Source organism: Martes martes, assembly GCF_963455335.1.
Source record: "Martes martes genome assembly, chromosome: 7".
Taxonomy (NCBI): Eukaryota; Metazoa; Chordata; class Mammalia; order Carnivora; family Mustelidae; genus Martes; species Martes martes.
In genome coordinates, this window is record NC_137894.1 from 129194173 (window position 1) to 129216246 (window position 22074).

Sequence of the window (22074 nt, forward strand, 5' to 3'; positions counted from 1 at the left end):
GTCAAACTGTGTGTAAGTGGTGCAAGAGGACAATAATTAACAAGAGATCGAAAGGTGCCCTTCACTATCTTTTTGTACAACACAGTGATTCAACATCTATATACATTATGCACAATGAGCATAGTTACCATCTGTCCCCACACACAGTTACTACGATATTGACAGCCTTCCCTACGCTGTACTTTTCATGTCCGTGACTCATTTATTTCATAACCGGAAGCCTGTACCTCTTAATCCCCTTCACCTGTTTCACCCTTCCCCCCGCCCCCACCACCTCCCCTCTGACAACCATCAGTGTGTTCTCTGTATTGAGGAGTCTTCTCATTTTTGTTTATCTATTTGTCTTGTTTTTTAATATTCCACATATAAGTGAAATCATACAGTGTTTGTCTTTCTCTGATGTATTTCACTCAGTGTAATACCTAGATGTCATGAATGGAAAGATTTCATTTTTTTTATGGCTGAGTCATATTCCATCGTGTATATATACCACACCTTTGTCCATCGTCTATCAATGGACAGTGAGGTTGCTTCCAGAATTTGGCTGTTGTAAATAATGCAGCAATAAGCACGGAACTTTTTGAATTAGTGTTTTCATCTTCTTCCTGTAAATACCGAGAGCTGGAATTGCTGGGTCATATGCTATTCCTATTTTCATTTTTTCAGGAACCTCCACACTGTTTTCCATAGTGGCTGCACCAATTTACTTTCCCACCAACAGTACACAAGGGGCTCCCTCTTCTCTACAACCTCGCCAATATTTGTCATTTCCTGTCTTTTTGATACTAGACATTCTGCCAGGTGTGAGGTGGACATCTCATTGGGGTTTGGATTTGCGTTTTCCTGATGAGTGATGCTGAGCATCTTTCCACATGTCTGTTCTTGATTTAACCCTCTCCCGTCTCCTCTGGGACCCCATTCCCTTGTTCATATCTTCAAGCTCACTGTCCTCTCTGGGGTGCTTCTTCTCTTTTTCTCTAATAATCACCTCTTCCTCCATCCCTGCAACTTCCAGAATCTATTACCTTTGGCCAGAACCCAACTTTGGCTTTACAGCTGCCTGCAAATCACCCCATGGAAACCCGTAGGCCTCTCAAATCCGTACCCAGCCCCAAATTTCACACTCTTCATCCCTTTCCATAGCTCTTCCTTTACAGTCCTGGTTACACTCCCTGGTGAAAGACGTGCCGAGGCTCCTGGCTTCTCACAGTCACCCCTCTGCAGCCATCTTTCGCCCTTGCCTCCCTACTCACAGACAGATGGTTCACTTTATTCTACCACTTTCTACTCCCTCTCTTCTGTTCCAGCTACCTCGCTCAATCCAACTACGCTTCTTGTCCAGATTACCATCGTAACCTCCAAGTGATCACCGTGTTCTTCCCCTCGCACCCTCCAATTCATTTCACAGTTATTTTTCTAAAGGCTAACCTGTTTGTGCCCCTTTCCTTCTCGAAACTCTCCTAGTGCCACACTCAAGTGAGCTGCAGAGGGACAGGACCGCAAGAGTCATGGAGAAAATGGAAATTTCTAGGTTACAATATGCTAAGGGAACACCAAAGGAAGAGAAGAACTTAAGCCAGACTTTGTGAAGAAGAGGAACATCTCTCTGAAAGAGGAAGTGGTACCAGTAGGTGGGTTTCTCCCCGAAGACGTAACCTTAGCAACACAACTAACCTAACAGTGTTGGATCCTTCCCCCACCGCCAAATGAATTTTAGCGTAGAGGTCATAGATCCTGGACAACTGGTAAAGAATCACTGGCATCCTGGCAAGACTGAAACCAAGAAGACCCTTTTACTATCACGTTGTCCCTGTTCCCTCTTTTCCACAAACACAGTGAGTCCCTGCTGTGGTGTTTGGTGATGACGTCAGTAAGTGATTTGTTTGGGGGACTGAGGAACACCATTTGCCTATAGTAACTGCCCTGGGGCTAAGCGTGGTGGCTTTGAGTTATGGCTATATTAATTCCATGTGTTCTGCTGACCTTTTAATTTCATTTTTGTTAAAAAGTAGCATGCACACAAGTTTGAATAATACACTAAAGAAGCAATCCTACTAAAAGACAGGTCATGCTTGAACTGATGGAGGAACCCTAAGTCTATCCAGTCATCAGAAGAAACACCCCCACCCCCCCAACCTGCCTCCAAAGGGTGAACAGAAAAATAAGAAATAGCAGAGAGAGGACAAAGGGAATTTTCATCTCAGATTCCTGCAGACTTCAACAGGGAATTATTGTAGAAGTTAACAGGAGGAGTTCATATCTGGGACATGCTGCTAACACATTAACTGAAGTATTTTTATGCTATCGTGTTGGCTTATTGCATAATTTTTTACCTTTACTACATAACAATACATCTCAACATAACTTGAAATAAGGAGTAATACTGAACATTCATTAAGCACCTATCGGGTACCATTCCAAGTGCCTTCCATGTATTAACCTACTTAAACATCACAACAATACTATCAGGTCAGTACTAGTAATAACCCCATTTTGCAGAGGCGGTAGCTAAGACACAGAGTGTTTTAAGTAACATGGCTAAAGTCACATAACAAAAATTCTTAACTGTAAGTTTTCAGTTTTGCATCCACTGTCATTTTGAACTTAATTCATTTAATTACTAGTCTCTTCTGAGCCATTTCAGAGCCTTCGGTGGGCAAACACTGAACATATCTAATGTTAATGGTCCCCGCCAAAACAGGGAGTGCTATCAGAGAAATGGCCTCACCAACGTGAAGCGGGAATTCCCAGAGGACGAACACCCCGCACTGGGCAACCAGACCAGACTGTTATGTCCAACAGGTTAAGAAAATCACAAGTCAGGAAGTCTAGAGAGAACTTTCTCTTCCTCTCTCTGTGCTTCCTAAGACAGGCGTAGTCTCTCTCCTGGACGTACTGAGAAGAAAAGTATCTATGTATCTGTCCTTAGACCCTTCTCACAGAAGAGGCCTCTCTCACTGGCGGTAGTGGGAAATGGACATGTGCATACACAGCCCCGGGTCTTCAAGCAGTAAGGACTGGTGGTGAAGAACATGCCCTCTGAAGCCAAACCACAGAGTCTGAACCACCATTTGCAAACTACACAACTTACGGAAAGCTCCTGACCTCTCAGTACGTTCGTCTCTTCATCTGTAAAACTGGGAATAACAACGGTACCTACCTCAGAGTAGAAATGCCACTCAGAAGAGGGCCTAACAGAAACGAGATGTTCGTTCCATGTTAGCTTTTATTATTGTTACTTTTCAGACTCTCACAAAAGACCTGCCTCCCACCTTCTCTGTGCTCACGACTCTTCCATGCACCAGGCCTCCTGACTCAGGCTCTGCCCCCAGGGAGGAAAGTCTGAAATAGCCCATTTCGTCTACTTGCACCTAGGGAAGATAGTTGACTTCAAGGCAAAAGGAATTAGAAGGTCCCATTGAGACTGGGAAGCAAGCCACATGCTCCTAGCGAGCTTTACAGGCAAGGGAGCGAACATTTAGATCCCTACTGGGCTAACACCTGTCAGGGTACTCCAACCAGAGTGTGACTAACTGTACCTCTAAACCCTCACACTAAACAATGCGTGATACTTGTACCTTGTAAGTCATACAAGTTGAGAAATCAAGGTGATAGGAATATTCCTATCCTTATATTATATACATATATATATATATATAAAATATATCCTCATATCCTTAATATTCCTATCCTTAAATGGCAAGAAAAAGCAGACAACAAAAAGGAAGCATATATAGTTCAAAGGCAGAAGTATATACACCCTTCCGTAGGCACTGACTCTTGCTGGTGAAGAAATGTTCTGTACCAGACAGGGGCACAGGTGTGACACCCAGGTATCCTTCTAGAAATGAAAGCAACAAGCTTACTAAAAATAAACATACAGGGACACAATCACAACGAAAACGGTTTTAAAGTCATCCCTCCAGCTGTTTTACTAAAGAAACACACTGCTTAAAGGATTTGAAAAGCCCTAATTAGTTACTAACTCAAGGTGGCCCTTGGGGTTAAGTCTGCCCCGAGCTCAGTTTCAGGGGTGAGGTGGCGGGGGAGGAAGGGGGCATTCGCAGCCAAGCACTTACTACAGAATTCCGCATACTCGGCTGGCAGAAGGAAGGTCTGAGGGAGGATGTGAAAAGCCTTGAATCCGTGTGTATGCTGCATTCGAATGATGTTTTTGTAGAGCCGGTCTTTCCGGGTTAGTTCATAGGACCTAAAAATCATAAAAGTTTTCCATTTCAGTAAAGTCTGACTCCAAGGCTTTCCTGTGTTACCACATAAAACAGAGCTCGTAGTTCAGAGCTGGAATGGGTACCAAGGACAGTATTACATGAGATCGACCACTGTCAACCCCAAAGTTTAGTAATCATTTTCATGAACTGGATTTCTTCACTCAGATTTATTCACTGAGGTATAACTGACCTACAGTAAGATTTGCCCTTTTTTGTATATAATTCTATGAGTTCGAACAAACATACAATTATTTAATCACTACCACAAATGGTTCTAGCATCCCAAGAAGTTACCTCCGGTTCCTTTGGAGCCAATCCTTCCAATCCCCTTCTGGCACTGGTAAGTATTCATCTGTTTCCCGTCCCTCTAGTTTTGCCTCTTCCAGAAGGTCAAGTTCATGGAATCATATATATGTGTCCTTTTGAGACTGGCTCCTTTCCCCGAGACTGGCAACAACTGAGATTCATCCCTGCTGTTGCCTGCATAAGGATCTCACTCCTTTTTAGGGCTCAGGAGTAATCCATTGCTCAGACAGACTGCAGTTTCCTTATTCATTTGCCAGTGGATGGACATGTAAGCTCTTTTCAGTTTTTGAAGATTATGAATAAAATCACTAAAAGCATTAAAGCATCACTAAAAGCACAGACTTTTGTAAGAATGTAAGTTTTTGTATGGACATAAGTTCCGATCTCTCCAGGAATGAGACTGCCAAGTTCAGTAAGATTGTTCAGTAAATTCTATTAGTTATCTATTGCTGCATTATAAATTACTGCCACAACATTATAGCTCAAAACAGTGATAAACATTTTCTATCTTATAGTTTCTGTGGGTTAGGAGTGTGGGGGTAGCAGGCCTGGGTAGTTCTATACAAGGGTCTCTCATGAGGCTACAGTCAAGACGCTGACCAGAGCTGTGGTCATGAGGCTCGACTGGGACCGAAGGACCCACTTGACAAATAGCTCTCTCGCCTGGGGCTGGTCGTTGACAAGAAGCCTCAGTCCCTTCCCATGTGAATTCTTCTGTAAGGCTGACCGAGTGTCTTTGTGACATGACAGCTGGTTTCTCCCAGATCAGGTAATTCAAGAGGGAAAGGGAACAAGGAAGAAGCTACAGTGTCTTTAATGACAGCCTCAGAGGCAACAGGCTGTCACTTCTGCCATATTCTATCCATTACAAGGCACAAAGGCTGGCTTACACCCAAGAACAGAGAAATTAAGCTCAACTTTTTGAAGGCCACGTCAAGGAATCTGTGGACATGTTTTAGAACTAACACATGTGTGAGGATATATTTAACTTTCTAAGCAACTATGACCCAAAGTGGCTGCACCGTTTTGCATTTCCCACTGGCAAAGTTTCCACCTTCCATTGCACTGAGTCCTGACCAGCACTTGGTTGTGTCTAGTTTTTCTGTTTTGTTTTCAGCTGTTCCAACAGGTAGGCAGTAGTACCTCAAGTGGTTCTAATTCACATTCCACTAGTGACTACTGATGTGGAACATCTTTTCACGTCTATCTTCTTCGGTGAAGCATCTGTTCAAATATTTTTAGCCCATTTTGCAAAAAGAAGAGCTGTTTATTATTGAGTTTTGAGAGTTCACTATACACTCCGGATACAAATTCCTAATCAGATATGTGTTCTGCAAATATCTTCTCCCAGTCTGTGGCTTATCTTTCCATTTTCTTAACAATGTCTTTCAAAGAGCAGACATTTTAAATCTGGAGGAAACCAGTTTATCCATATTTTTCTCCTATGGACTATGCATTTACTATTATGTCTAAGAAATCTTTACTAAATCCAAGCACATAAAGATTTTCTCCTATGTTTTCTTTTAGAATTTTTTATGGTTTTAGGTCTTACATTTAAATCTGATCCTTTTTGCCAAATGGGTCTTATGAGTATAAAATCTGTTCTAAAACAGACTTCAAATATAAAGAAGCAAAAAAGACTGTTTCTAAATTTGACTTTTGATAAATATATTCAAATTTTCAAGGTCCAGAAACCAAATACATCAAATCAATTCTAGCTTCATTAGCAGCCTGTGACTATTCACTACTAAAAATAATTATGAAATATTTTAGGAACACTACATTTTATATGTTCATTGAATCACAATTCTTTAGTAGTAGAAAAAAAAAATCTAGATTACCCAAGTAATAAAAAAACACTAGTACCCCAACTAACAAGCTCTAAACCCAAAGCATTCTGGGAATTTTTACACAAAGATATCTAAAGGATGTGACCTTCTGAGAAACATGGCCTGGGCAAAGGTTGGCATACTTGAAAATAGTACCATTCAGGAAAATAAAAGATATGGCTACCTTACCCATATTTAACAGCAATAATTGTCCAACCTTTGCTATAACTACACGGAACTCACATCATCATTAGTTAAACAAGAACCAAGGGTCTGATATGTTTCTCCTACTTAGCGTCCAAGATAGACCTTAATTTTAGAAACTACAGTGGGCCTACTGGAGTAAAGTCTCAGATCACTACGTTAAGAATCCCACTGACGGGGATGCCTGGGTGGCTTGGTTGGTTGGGCAGCTGCCTTCGGCTTGGGTCATGATCCCGGCATCCTGGGATCAAGTCCCGCATCGGGCTCCTTGCTCGGCAGGGAGCCTGCTTCTCTCTCTGTCTCTGCCTGCCACTCTGTCTGCCTGTGCTCGCGCTCACGCTCTCTCTCTGACAAATAAATAAATAAAATCTTAAAAAAAAAAAAAAAAAAAAAAGAATCCCACTGACAGATGCCTGGGTGGCTCAGTTGGTTGGGCAGCTGCCTTCAGCTCAGGTCATGATCCCGGAATTCCGGGATCGGGTCCGTGTCGGGCTCCCAGCTCCGCAGGGAGTCTGCTTCTCCCTCTGACCTTCTCCCCTCTCATGTTCTCTCTCACTGTCTCTCTCTCAAATAAATAAAATCTTAAAAAAAAAAAAAAAAAAAGAATCCCACTGACAACTAAATTTATATCCTTAGAAGATGGATATGTAGGGCACCTGGGTGGCTCAGTGGGTTAAGCCGCTGCCTTCGGCTCAGGTCGTGATCCCGGGATTCTGGGATCGAGTCCCGCATCGGGCTCTCTGCTCCGGCAGGGAGCCTGCTTCCCCCCCTCCCTCTCTGCCTGCCTCTCTGCCTACCTGTGCTCTCTGTCAAATAAATAAATAAAATCTTAAAAAAAAAAAAAAAGAAGATGGATATGTAAAAGATAAAATGTTAAAGAAAAGCGAGGAAATGACCCCCATAAACTTCAGGCAGCAAATGCCACCTATCAGCGAGTATGTTCTGGAGTTCTATGGCAACTACTTCAGTTGGCCTCAGCTGGACTCATGAGTTCCACTAATGGCTTCTAGTCATGGTTTCTTCCACTAATTAAAAACCGTCTAAGAATCTTTGCTGTAACCACTAAAAACTTACTGTGCCTGTTCCTCTGTTCTAATTTTTCACTATGATTTCTTAAACTCTAAGGTAGTTTTGACAAGTCTAGGTATCACAAACCCACTGTCCTCTTCATAAATGCAGAGAAGAGGTCCTTAAATTTCAGATAAGAATCACCTAGAAAGTGAATTACTAAATTCTGTAATTAGTGAATTACTAAACCACCTAGAAAGTGAATTACTAAAATTACTGTTCCTGGGCCCCAGCTCTCACAATTCTGGAATAAAGCCAAGGATTCTGCATTTTATACAAGTGTCCCAGGTAATTTTGATACAGATGGTCCACACTATAATGTTGATTTAGTCTAGAATAGTAATTCCTAAACTTCCCAGATATAGATCACCCTAGTGCTTTTTAAATATATAGCTTTCTAAGTATATATTTACCTGGGAAGATTAAGCACCTAGAAAGCACTTATTTATTTATTTATTATTTATTATTCTGTTCAGTTAGCCAATATATAGTACATCATTGGTTTTTGATGTAGAGTTCAATGATTCATTAATTGTCTATAACACCCAGTGCTCATCACAACACGTGCCCTCCTTGATATTCATCACCCAGTAGAAGGTACTTTTTAAATATACCCCTTCCCTGGATATGGTGAGTCCCTGAATCTGCGATGGGATCTATGATTGTATATTTTTTTCCGTGTGTGATTGTCTATTTTTAAAAAGGATCCTCAGTGATGTTTATCATAAGTTAGAAATAATGAGGAGAGGGGAAGGAAAAGGAATACATTCTCCTATAGATGCCCAATCCTAGTGGTCTCCAAATCCTTCTGCTTAATGCCCCCTATACAAATTTTGGGAAACTATGTATCCTTTAGCTGACATCTAAGATTCTTCATCAAAAACTTAAATAGGGGCATCTGGGAAGCTCAGTCAGTTAAGCATCTGCCTTCAGCTCAGGTCATGACTCCAGGGTCCTGAGACCGAGTCCCCCACTGAGCTCCCTACTCAGTGGGGTCTGCTCCTTCCTCTCCCTCTGCCCCTTCCCCAGCTTGTGCACTCTCTTGCTCACTCTCTCTTTCAAATAAATAAAATCTTAAAAAAAAAACAAAAACTTAAATTGTCCCAAATGAGCCAATGAATGATAAATATTATTTTCAAATAAAATCCTAACACTACCCTTTTCAGTATATTCAAGGGAACCTAAATAATATCAGGATTCGACAGCCACCATACCTTTTAAAAATATTATCAAAGAGAAAGTTCTTTTCTGTCAGTACATTTTTCACTTTTTAAAATACACTTCTTTACTGCAGGTAATATATACACAGGAAAGTCTACAAATCACAAATGCAAAGCATGATGAATTTTGGTCACCTGTGTGAGCACCCCCAGAAGCCTCCTTCATCCTCCCACCCAGGAATTATCCCCCAATCACCCTTGCTTTTAATTCTTCTATGCCATTTCCCCCAGAGAATGGCTTAGCCTCACAGAACATATTTAATGCTTGCAGATCTTTTATATCATAGCATACCTTCTCTACAATAAAATATGCATGTAAATTAATACACATTATTTTCAAATTCCCTGTAATCATTTGGCTACAAACCACTTACACTAAATTGACTCTCACTGCAACTACTGTAGTACACGATTCATCAAAACACCATAAATATTATAAATTTTGATTAAAATGCATATTATACCAATGTTCAAGTCTCCATTTTGATAATTATACCACAGTTGTAACTGATGTTAATGTTAGAAGAACAAGGTAAAGGATACTGAGTAACTATATTTTTGCAACTTCTCTAGAAGTCTAAAATTACTTAAAATAAAAAGTTAAAAAACTGTATTAAGAAAGAGTTGACAATAATATTAGAAACATTTTAGTGCTCGAATTCCTCTTGCATGTGAGTTCAAGCTTTTGGATTGAAAACATGAGAAACAGAGCAGCAGAAGCCACAAAGGACATTGCATTTAGATAATGGATTATATATTTTTTATTATTAAAGATTTTGTTTATTTATTTGACAGAGAGAGAGATCACCAGTAGGCAGAGAGGCAGGCAGAGAGAGAGGAAGGGAAGCAGGCTCCCTGCTGAGCAGAGAGCCCGATGCGGGGCTTGATTGCAGGACCCCGTGATCATGACCCGAGCTGAAGGCAGAGGCTTTAACCCACTGAGCTACCCAGGCGCCCCTAGATAATGGATTATTAATGTGCTCGAACATGCAAGAATAATACATCCAAGAAGTACTCAAGAGAAGATAGGATTGAATTTATTAATACTGACTGAGCCTAAACTAAGAATTCTTATACACCAACGGGAGTATTTCAGAAACTATTAAAATAAATAATACACTGCTCACATGAATTTGGAATGCAGACTCTAATGTGAGCTATTTCAAGGACTCTTTCAATGCCTATTTAAAACAGATGCATCTGATTGACTTCAATCATCCAGTCACACATTTAGAATACCAAATCCACATCTTCCAGACAGTGAAAAAGAAAATAAAGTTTAAATTACTCTCTGCGAATGAAGCTGAGACATCAAATAAAACTGGAACTTGTTATGAAGACTCAAAACACACATTTATCCCAGATGATGAAGAAACTATTTGACACTGGCCAGGTACTTAGACACAGTGACGAGATATAAGACAAGAGAATTGAAAAATCAAGAAAGAAATTTCACGAGATAAAAATGAGAAAAGCCTATGAAGGTAACTGAAAATGAAACCTGTTAGCATAAGTACATAAGGATATTTTGTAGGACATAAGTCCTGGAAATAATATAAAACATAACTACTGACCAAATTAAAAAATTTGTACTGGATTTCCTTCTCTTCATTAAATGAGATTTGTCTCCTTCTCTATAAGGTCATCTATCTATCTCTCCAGGGTTGAGTATGACTGCCAGAATAAGGTAGGGTTTCAGCATCCGTTTATTTTTTTTTTAAGATTTTATTTATTTATTTGACAGACAGAGATCACAAGTAGGCAGAAAGGCAGGCAAAGAGAAAGGAAGGGAAGCAGGCTCCCTGCTGAGCAGAGAGCCTGATGCGGGGCTCAATCCCAGGACCCTGGAATCATGACCTGAGCCGAAGGCAGAGGCTTTCACCCACTGAGCCACCCAGGCGCCCCTTCAGCATCCGTTTTATTCCTATTTTCTTTTTCGTGGATGAAAACACTAAGAAACTCTGGTCACGAAAACAGTAGCTAAGACTTCTACAATGTTTACTATGTGACGGGCATGCACTGTTTTAAACATCTTAGATCCTGATAGGTTAAATCCTAACAACAGTTCTACAAAGTCTATCTTTTTTTTTTTTTTTTTTAAAGGTTTTATTTATTTATTTGACAGACAGAGATCACAAGCAGGCAGAGAGGCCGGCAGAGACAGAGGGGGAAGCAGGCTCCCTGCTGAGCAGAGAGCCCGATGTGGGGCTCGATCCCAGGACCCTGAGATCATGACCTGAGCCGAAGGCAGAGGCTTTAACCCACTGAGCCACCCAGGCGCCCCTACAAAGTCTATCTTTAGCAACATCTTTTTACCAATGAGGAAACTGATGTTCAGAAAGGTCATGTTTGGTGGTCACTCAGCAGAGCTGGGATCTGGGCCCAGGTAACTGATTACAGAGCTCATGCTTCTAGCCACTCGGCAGCATTGCCTCTCTAGGCTGCCATTAACAATGTGATTGGAAGGAGTTTTCTACAGCAATGACATTCAATTCTCTGAACTCCTCCCTAGTTCTGTGTCAGAAAGTCACAAGATGATCTATCATTAAAAATTCAAATTAATGGTCTACCAGCTAACAACCTATGTCCTCCTTTAGTTCCATTAAAAGTGAGGAAATGGAAATCACCATCATGATGGTCATGTCTGATCATTTGTCCTTGCCAGACATCACGTTTTTTGGTACTTTTGTTTAGAATCCTGAAACTGTCTGCACCCAAGGACAATGTTTGCACCTTATGAAGATTCTAAGGGGGCCACCGTTAATAAAGGGGAAAACAATACTGTGGAAAAAGGAGGTGAGAAGGGAGAACCCATCCATACGAAGGGCTCTCAGGCTGCTCAATTTTAGGAAAGAGAACCTATGGGATTTACAATCCAGAAACAGTCTCCTTCAGAACCTTCCATGTCTACATCGTCCAATACATGCTTATGGATGTGAACACCTCAGTTTGATCTGCAGACTGCCGCCCTGTATCACAGACTTCTTTTTCTAAGGACATTAATTATCTCTGCTGGCTACATGCCCAGTGTCAGGGACCTTTAAATGGAGCAAAGTAGCTACAAGAGCATTACCTGGGAAAGTGATTAACCTTTTGCGCTTCAGAGAGTGTTCGAAGTAAGAAGGGCTTCAGGTGAGATCCCGTCCACATTAGGTTATAGTCAGTGCTGCTTGGGTGAACCTGAGGGCAGATAAAAAGATAAAGAAAACATCAGAGATAGCCTCTCTCCAGAAAGAGAGACGGCAAGAAAAGCCATAGAGATTTCTCACCTACAGAGCACAGTGGGTACCCAGTTAGTATGTAAGCCTAATAAAATAAAAGCTGAGTATAAAGAACACGGGGACAATCAAGTTTAAAGAATGGGATAGTTGTGCAAATCTCAGATGCAGAAAGTAGAAAAAATGAATCCTTCTAAAGAAGTCTGTTATGTCTCTCAACATTCTTGCATATCAAAGTATGAGAAGAGGGCTCAACCCCACAACTCTCTTCTCAGGGTGTCCTTATATCCCTGCAGATGATGGATATAAAGTACTGATCAGAACTAAAACCTTGTGGTGGCAAACCAACTTAGACTATCAGCCATCCATTCATTAATTCCTAAGAATTCATTTGTCTATTCGTTCGACAATTATGTACTTGATGCCTATGATGGGATACGTACCATGTTAGGCCCTGGAGATAAAACTACAGGACAGGATATGAACTAGTAACAGAACTTCCTCAAATACTCTATTTCAAACCTCAACCTAAGGTAAGGGGCTAGCAACTAGACTTTTATCAATTTATCAAAATATCTACAGGGTAAGACTATCCAACATTTTTGCCTGTCCCTTTGATATCAATATCCCAATTTTCCCAATTTGGAGAGGGGGGAATAACATACTACTTAGTTTCAAAAGACTGCCAGTCACACTACCCTCCCCCCTTGCAAGGCATAGATCCATGACTCAAGCTGGACCAGCCATATTATCTCCAGAATGTGATTCTTCAGGAAGAAAGGCACAAGGACAGTGAAAGGAGTTGAGTCACTTCTGTAGCAGTGCCTTGAGGAGACAGTCCTGATTCCTGTTTCCAGATCCCCAGCACTGTCCTAGGCTCTCTCCTTCCAAAGGCCTGCCTTTTCAACCCTTTCTCTGATTCTGCTACCTATGCTACATATACCTTACCCACAAATCCTTTATGGTTTAAGTTAGGCAGACTCTGTTTCTGTTGCTTGCAATCAAAGCATCTTAATTAGGTATCAGATGATTCCTTAGGGGCAAGTCTGTCTCTACTCCAACCCGAAAAATCATAGCAAGAAAAATGTTTGGGTTTTTGTTTGTTTAAAAGAGAGAAAGAGGAGAGAGAGGGAGAGAGAGAGAGAGAAATCCTGTGAAAATGTTTTCCATATATTTCAAGAGAAATTGACAAAGCCACTCAGAAATCCAGTGCAGGCTCTGCATTATCACTAAGCATAGGTCCCATGAACCTTCTAGAGCTGCCCTGTTAACCGGTAGTCAGGTGGCTAGGATTTTCAGCTTTGGAGCAGATCAGGTGAGATAGTAAAATGAACTTACTTCATGAAATCCATGGGCTGTCAGAATGCTGCGTACCAGGCGACTATCTGTTCGCACAATTTTGTAAGACAAATGATAACGTTCTAAAGAAAAACAGAGTCAAATTCAGTAACCAGAAAGTTAATTGTAGAGACAAAACTAAACTGTGTGACTTAATTATACTCAAGAATATATACTGCTCCCCTCACGCTACTACAAGCGGGCTGCAGATCCTTTTGGACTAAGGGTTCTTAACGTGAGGTTCACTGGGGCTTATAACATCTTCGTTTTCACTGCTAGTTTACATTTAACATGACCTACAGTTATGAATGTAGGCACAAAACAGAGCAGTGGTAGCAAACTCCTGTGACCCTGCCTCCTACACATACTAGGTGTTTTAATATTATTTTACAGTTGTTACGGTTATCTCACAATATCACTTCTCACAGTATTTAGAAGTTACAGTTAATGAACAGACCTTCCGCGAGATCACGTTATCTAATGCACAAATAAAAATGCATATATGTCACAAATTTAGCTTCTAAGAAATATTTTGGTAATTCCATGTCAATACAATTGATTCTGTTTATAATCCTATAGATTTCTTTATACACTTAAAACATATTACTCTGACAACAGACCCACCGGCTTCCCTACCCCTTGCACATTTGGTCCACTGCAGAAAAAGGCTAAGAACCCCTGCTCTGGACAGCCCTCTGTGTGCAATGCTGCTGCTTACCAGTGTATCTTAGGCCAGAGGTTGTAAACTGGTGATCCAATCTACAGATAGAGTTTGTTAATTTCTCACTGTGTGTTAATTTCTCAATAAAACTGATTGGCCAACCTTTTGAAACTAGAGGGATTTGTGTAAAAATCTAGATTTCTGGGACCCTCTTGAAAACCCCAGCATCCCTGGGCTAGCTCTCTTTGCCAGGGCAAGAGTCAACAGAGAAACACCAGTGCTCCCTTCAGCACAGGCTCCGGCACTCTAGTTCAGCACAGTCCCCGCCACAGTTTCCTGCCAGGCTCTACAAGCATAGTCACCGCTCCCTAAGACAAAAGTCTGTAATCATGTGAGATTTCTACATATCCCCAAAGACTAACATTTATTCTGGCCCCTTAAAGGCAATCTCTTTCTATGCATCCCTACAAATTAAGAAAATTAGCCAAGAATTCTACAGAACAATTATTTTTAATTTTTTTTTAATAAGGTAATCTCTATGCCCAGTGTGGGGCTCAAACTCATGACCCTGAGATCAAGAGTCACAGGCTCCACTGGCCAGGTATCCCATGTGCAGAACAACGTTTTTAAAGGACTGCATATTGAACACTTTCTGAATGAGAATAATACGTAAACTTATGAACAGGCCTTAGGACAAAATTCAGCCTCTAGAAAGAGACACACACCTTTTCATGAATTTATGTAAAAATCTCCATAAATTCCTGCTGCTACTTGCCCAGCCCTGGCAGGAACACCATGCAAAGCAGACACAGCAAGAAAATGGAATGAAAAGGCCAGACACTCCATACTTCTCATTCTTGTGGCAAACTTCTAAAGCCCAGTTACAGGGTTTCCCCAGTGATTAATCACTATTACGTTGCCTTTGCAATACTGTTGTAAGAAAAACAGTTCAGAGTCCTAGGTGTTGGTTTCGGCGCAGAGTAGAAGGTAAGAAACAGTGCCCTGCTTAAGAGTTTGTCTTGTGACTCCAAGGTGGGGAGGGAAAGCACAAGACAGGCCTGGGATATCTTGTTCTGCCAAGAAAGAGGAAAGTGCTCAAAAATGGGTATGTCACTAGGATCTCAGTGGCCAAATTTAAGACAATTTCAACACAGATATGAATATGACAAAGAGAGACTACAATTCCCTTACTAATGAGTCCACACTGATAAGAAGGTACGAAGGTATCCTGGTTTCCTATCACTGCTAAAATAAACTACCACACACTTGGCAGCTTAACCAATATTTCTGATATTTCTGTAGATCAGGAGTCTGATATAGCTGTCAACAAGGCAAGACCAGGGTTGCATTCTTTTCTTTAGGCTCTGGATTGGTCCATTTCTATTTGCTTTTTCAGCTTCCAGAGGCTGCCCCCATTCCATGGCTATTTTCAAAGCCAGCAATGGTGGGTCTAGTCCTTCTCACATAGCATCCGTTTGACTCTTCTTCTGCCTCCTCCTACGTTTTTTTTTTAAAGATTTTATTTTTTTATTTGACAGAGAGAGAGAGCGAGCACGTGCGCACAAGCAGCAAGCAGAGGGAGAAGCAGACTCCCAACTGAGCAGGGAGCCCAATATGGGACTTGATCCCAGAACCCTGGGATCATGACCTGAGCCGAAGGCAGATGCTTAACAGACGAGCCACCGAGGTGCCTTGCCTCCCCTTACTTTAAAGGACCCTTGTGACTAAGGTCAGCTGATTACCAACCTTAATTCCACCTACAACCTCAATTTTCCATTGCCATGCCAGGTTCTGGGGACTAGAAGGTAGAGATCTTTGGAAGGACCATTATTCTGCCTCCCATAGAAGGGAAAGCTCTTCTTTAGAGAAAACCCAGCTAATAAATACAAAAGGAAAGAAATAGAAAATCAGCATTTTACAAAAACCATAAGAGGAAGTAGTTCAGACTAAAACCAATGGATACCCATGGGTGAGAGACTATTGGGAAAGAGGATATCCATGCATCTCGAAACATCACTCCACAGAATGCTTGTAACAAAGAAGAAAGGCACCCTTCCAATGAGCCAACCTGGTGAACAATATCTCAACCAAATGATGAAATCTGCCATCACCAGTAATGCAGTACAATGACATCACATCCTTCCTAATGTGATACACTGAGGAGGACACAACTGCACTAAGTGATAGTCTTCCAAAATTTTTAAACCTGAGTCTAAACATACAGAAACAATCAGACAAGCTCAAACTTAAGGACATCTGCAAAGCAGCTAGTTGGGAAATCTCTACACATGTCAATGCCATGAAGACACACACACACACCCCAAGTCCGGGAGATTATAAGAGAAATATGAAAACTAAATACAATCTTTGATTTAGTCCTAGATTCTGGAAAAATAATAACAGCTATAAAGATCAAAAGGGGGACAAGAGGGGTAATGCGCCATAATATATAGTGTCATGTATAAATTATGCATTTTACATAGCAATTTTAAAAATAAAAATGCTATTAATACTTTTTCTCCTGCTTCTCCTAACATAGAAGAAAAATGCAATTATCACTGCACTCAATGACCCAAGCAAGCAGTGAACAACTACTTCTAATCCATACCAACTAGCTATAACCCAACTCTGACACCCTGTGCATGTTTCAGAAGGGGAGTGCAAGAAAACCAGGGTGGAATGACATAAGACAAGTATGATTCCTGGGGATTTTAACGCACATTCATGTTCTGTGTCCAACAATGCTGATAACCAGTTATAAACTAGTGACCCAAGGGCCAAATCTAGCCTGCAGACATGGCTTGTTCATTCTTTGTGGTGTTTTAAACTTAAAACTGAATTAGTCGCTAATCTTTTAAAATTGAAAGAATTCATATAAAAATCTCGATTTCTGGGCTTCACTTGAAAGACCCGGCAACCCTGGGCTCTGCTCCCACGGCAAGCGTTAAATGGAGGCTTTGCGACTATAAACTGAGCTGGTCTCACTGCCCAAGAAATAACCACCTTATCTGTATTTCCTTCCATATAAAAACAAGAAGCAAGGCATGGAACTGGTCTTACTAGCAAACTGCCAAACATCTGCTATCTGGGCCTCCGGACACACACTGCATCTATTCCAGGAGATTACAGAATTTCCTCTTCTCCAACCACTCCCGTGTGCATCAGGAGGCGACCTAAAGCACCAGGACTCCTGGCAAATTCCAGGACCGGCAGCAGCAGGGTGAACTAAAACAAGGAACCAATAATCTGTCAGCACAGAAGCACCGAGGGAGTGATGAATGCCCTAAGAGGTTTGGACAAAAATAGCCTGGGAAACTAGAATGAAGATAAAACAGAGTTTTCTTTTCTCTCTTTTTTTTTTTAACTTTTAGAATATAAGAATAACCCTTTCAATGGCAACACAGTGTAGCTTTGCCTGTGTCAGAAAATGAGGTCTAGACCTGCACTGTTGAAGACGGTAGTCGAGAGCCACATATAATTACCGAGCACCTGGAAGGTAAGTAGTGTGGGGCGCCCGGGTGGCTCAGTCAGTTCAGAGTCCGACTCTTGACTTTGGCTCATATCATAATCTCAAGGTTGTCAGATCAGCCTCGCGTGGGGCTCAGTGCTGGGTGTGGAGCCTCCCTGAGATTTTCCCTCTGTCCCTCCCTCGTTGCCTCCCTTTCTCTCTTTCTCTCTCCTTCTCTTAAAAAAAAAAAAAAAAAAAGTAGAAGAAGAAATGTAACTACTGTGACCAAGGAACTGAATTTTAAATTTTATTTAACTTTATTAATTTAAATTTAAATGTGAAAACTGACACTTAATTCAGTTATTGGGAAACTCGTTTGGAACAACCTGAACATAAGAATTTACTTTTTCATCTATAATGTTTAATAAAGTCTAAATACTGATAAAAACTTCTGATGAAAATTTTGTACCACACTGAGATTGTATACTTACAGTGTAAAATATACACTAGAAGTCAAGTACCTTTTTTTTTTTAAAGATTTTATTTATTTATGTGAGAGAGACAGCAAGAATGAGAGCATGGGGGGAGAAGGGCAGAGGGCAAAGAGAAACAGGCTCCCCACTGAGCAGGGAGCTCTATGTGGGGCTCAATCCAGGATCCCGGAATCATGACCTGAGCCAAAGGCAGACACTTAACTGACTGAACCACCCAGAAACCCCTAAATGTCAAACATCTTAATGAATTTTTCTATACTGAGTAAATGTGGAAGTGACATTTTGGATTAAATAAAATATATTATTAAAACTAATATCACTTATTGCTTTTTTTTTCTTTTTAAAGATTTTATATATTTGTCAGAGACAGAGCACAAGCAAGGGGAGTGGCAGGCAGAGGGAGAAGCAGGCTTCCTGCTGAGCAAAGAGCCCAAAGCAGAACTTGATCCCAGGATCATGACCTGAGCTGAAGGCAGACGCTTAACCAACTGAGCCACCCAGGCGCCCCTATTTCTCTTTACATTTTTTAATAAGGCCACTGGAAAACTTGTATATACCTAGCTTATATCATATTTCTATTGGACAGTGCTAGACTACACAAATGCAAACTTATGGAACTGACACATTCAGAGGCAAATTATAAAAAGATGTTTCTTTCTAGGAACAGATTACCTTAAACTGAAAATATCTCTCTTGCCTCCAAAATGCAATCCCGTTTACATGTTCAAAGTATATGCAATTTTGAAAAAAACATGGACATAGTAAGGAAAAAATCTATTTCTGGAATATTTCCCAAATAAAGTATACGAAATCATACTGTACCAAAAATATTAAAAGTAAATTCAATGGAACATTTAACAGATAACAGAAAAAACAAGGCTGGCATCTAACACTCTAAGATCAGCAGAAGGTACCTAATGCCCCAGAAACACTTCTCAAGGGGATTTAAACACAGGATTATGATCTGAGCAGATCTATGTCAGCTATTTAAGAGAGGAGGGGGGAAAAAAAAAGACCCAGAGTATTTAACAACTCAGAAATCTGAGGCAGTAACTAGAAACACTCATTCTAAGTTGTTCTTTTCAGGGGTGCTTGAGTGGCTCAGTTGGTGAAGTGTCTGAATCCAGCTCAGGTCATGATCTCAGGGTCCTAGGACAGAGCCCCAGGTCAGGCTCTGTGCTCAGTGGGGAGTTTGCTGGAGAGTCTCTCTCTCTCTTTCCCTCTGCCCCTCCCTCTTATTTTCACTCTCTATTCTTCTCTCTCTAAAGTAAATAAATATTTTTTAAAAAATTGGTCTTTTCATAAAGGAGGTTTAGAAAATTATGAAACCGCAAAGAATGGGAAAGATACAGAAAATTCGAAAACAAAGTTTGAAAAAAAAGTACAGTGGCTTTTTCTTTAATCACAAGATTGTGTCAAGGGAAAGAAAAAGACATGTAAGTTCTAAAAACACAGGGATGGCTTGAAAAACGGGATGACATCCCTAATGAATACTGATTTCCAATAAATGCTAGCTACTCTAAAAAAGAAGGGTCTGCTTATTGCCATGGAATATAGAGATTCATTTATGTGACAAGCAGACTAAAAGATACATGTTTGGAGGAAATTGTTTACTTCTGTTGTTTTTACCCACCTTTGATGTTTGACTCCAATCATATTGAGAGGGAGTTTCTTTGCAAATATTAGCAAATCTTCAGTTCCTCCAAATTTAGGGAATATGAGTGAACCATATCCCTTTAAATGGTAACCTAGCAACTTGCTAAAGGGATTAGAACAGGACCCTTTGGGGAGGGAGGATTCAAATCCCAGAAGCAGGTGTTCACTGTCCTCTGAACTCCTGGCTTATTGTGGGGCAAGAACAGACCTTAAAGTCGTATCAAAGTAGAACAGATCCTATTCAACAAGTATATAGCACAAATTCTGAACACCTACTATGTGCCAAATATTGAATGATCTCATTAATTCTTCATAAGCAATGCCTACGAGTAGCTATTATCTCCACCTAACTAATACTAAAACAGGTTGAGAGAGTTTAAGTGATTTGCCCCAGACTCACAGCTAGTAAATGCCAAAGCGGGATTTGAACCAGTGACTGAGAACCCATGTAAGACTCTTTCCATTGTATCACACAACAGTTCTGATCCAGTTCTGACAGAGTTCAGAGCTCTGTAACCTCTGAAGATAGCTACAGGCTAACCCCAGAATTCAGAGCACTGCTTAATATCAAAGAAGAGTAGAGATAAATGAAATTGAAAATAGAAGAACAGGGGCGCCTGGGTGGCTCAGTGGGTTAAAGCCTCTGACTTCCGCTCAGGTCATGATCCCAGGGTCCTGGGATCGAGCCCTGCGTCGGGCTCTCTGCTTAGCGGGGAGCCTGCTTCCTCCGCTCTCTCTCTGCCTACCTGTGATCTCTGTCTGTCAAATGAATAAATAAAAGCTTTAAAAAAAAGAAAATAGAAGAACAATAGAGAAAAGAAGCAAAATTAAAAGTTGTCTCTTTAGAATGATCAAAATTGACAAACCTTTAGACTCACTAAGGAAAAAAAGGGAAAAGATTCAAATTACTAAAATCAGAAGTGAATGGGGACATTACAACTGATCTTACAGAAATAAAAAGGATTACAAAAGAATGCTATGAAAAACAAACAAATAAAAAGATACTAAGAATAACTGTATGACAACAAATTAGATAGACTAAATGGACAAAAACTAAAAACACACAAACTACCAAAACTGCATCAATACAAAATACAAAGTATGAATAGACATGTAGCAAGTAGAGGTTGAATCAGTAATCAAAAACCTTCACTGGTGAATTCTATCAAACAGTTAAAGAATTAACACCAATCCTTCTCAAGTTCTTCCAAAGAAGAGGAGGGACACATTACATGGCCAGCATTACTCTGATACCAAATCCAGATAGATATCACAAGAAAACTACAGATCAAAATCCCTTATGAGTACAGATGCAAATACCCTCAACAAAATAACAGCAAACCAAATCAAACAGCGTATTTAAAGGATTATACCAAGACCAAGTGGGATTTATCTCAGGAATATCCGTATGGTTCAACATACAAAAGTCAATCAATGTAACATGCTACATTAATAGAATGAAGGAAAAAAAAACTCAATTAATGCAGAGAAAGCATTTAACAAAATCCAACACCCCTGCATGATAAAAAAAACACCAAATAAAGGAACAGAAGGAAAATTCCTGAACATGATAATGGGCATTCATGAAAATCCACAGCTAACATCATACTGAACAGTGAAAGACTGAAAGCTTTTCCCTTAAGATCAGAAATAAGAAAGAGAAAGATACCCACTTTTACAACTTCTATTCGACACTGTACTTGAAATTCTAGCCAGAGCAATTAGGCAAGAAAAAGAAACAAAAGGCATCCAGGTTGGAAAGGAAGAAGTAAAATCTCTATGTGCAGATGACATGATCTTATATACAGACAATGCTAAAGAAAACACACACACACACACACACACACACAATATTAGAGCTAATAAATGAATTCAGCAAGGTTTCAGAATCCAAGATCAACATACAAAAATCAGTTGTACTTATGCACACTGGCAATGAGCAATCCAAAAATGGAATTGAAAAAAATAATTCCATTTATGATAGCATCAAAGAGAATAAAATATTTAGGAATAAAATTAACAAAGGAACTCTAAAACTTGTACACTGAAAACTACAGAACATTGCTAAAGAAATTAAAGATGACCTAGAAGACTTCATATGAAGACGGCAATATGCTCCCCATCACAATCCCAACAGCCTTTTTGAATACGGAATTGCAAGGGATTCTGAATAACCCAAAAAATCTTGAAAAAGGAGAATAAAGTTAAAGGACTCACACAACTCAATTTTAAAATTTAGTACAAAGATAGAGTAATCAAAACAATGTGGCATTGGTATAAAGTTAAGATAAATGGAATATTAAGAGTCTAGAAATAAACCCACACATCCATAGTCAACTGAATTCCAATGACAGTGCCGAGACTATTCAATAGGGAAAACAGTCTCTGCAACTAATCACAGTG

General features: G+C 40.3%; 1 protein-coding gene across 1 annotated transcript in view; it reads right to left on the reverse strand.

Moving 5' to 3' along the window:
• TTLL5 (tubulin tyrosine ligase like 5) overlaps positions 1-22074 on the reverse strand; it is a gene marked incomplete at its 5' end in the record, with an annotated part of 276857 nt that overhangs the window by 247415 nt on the left and 7368 nt on the right. Inside the window, 3 exons of the mRNA XM_080807502.1 lie at positions 4080-4210; positions 11930-12036; positions 13413-13495. Coding sequence (XP_080663628.1) covers positions 4080-4210; positions 11930-12036; positions 13413-13495 — 321 coding nt within the window. The remainder of the gene's footprint in view (positions 1-4079; positions 4211-11929; positions 12037-13412; positions 13496-22074) is intronic.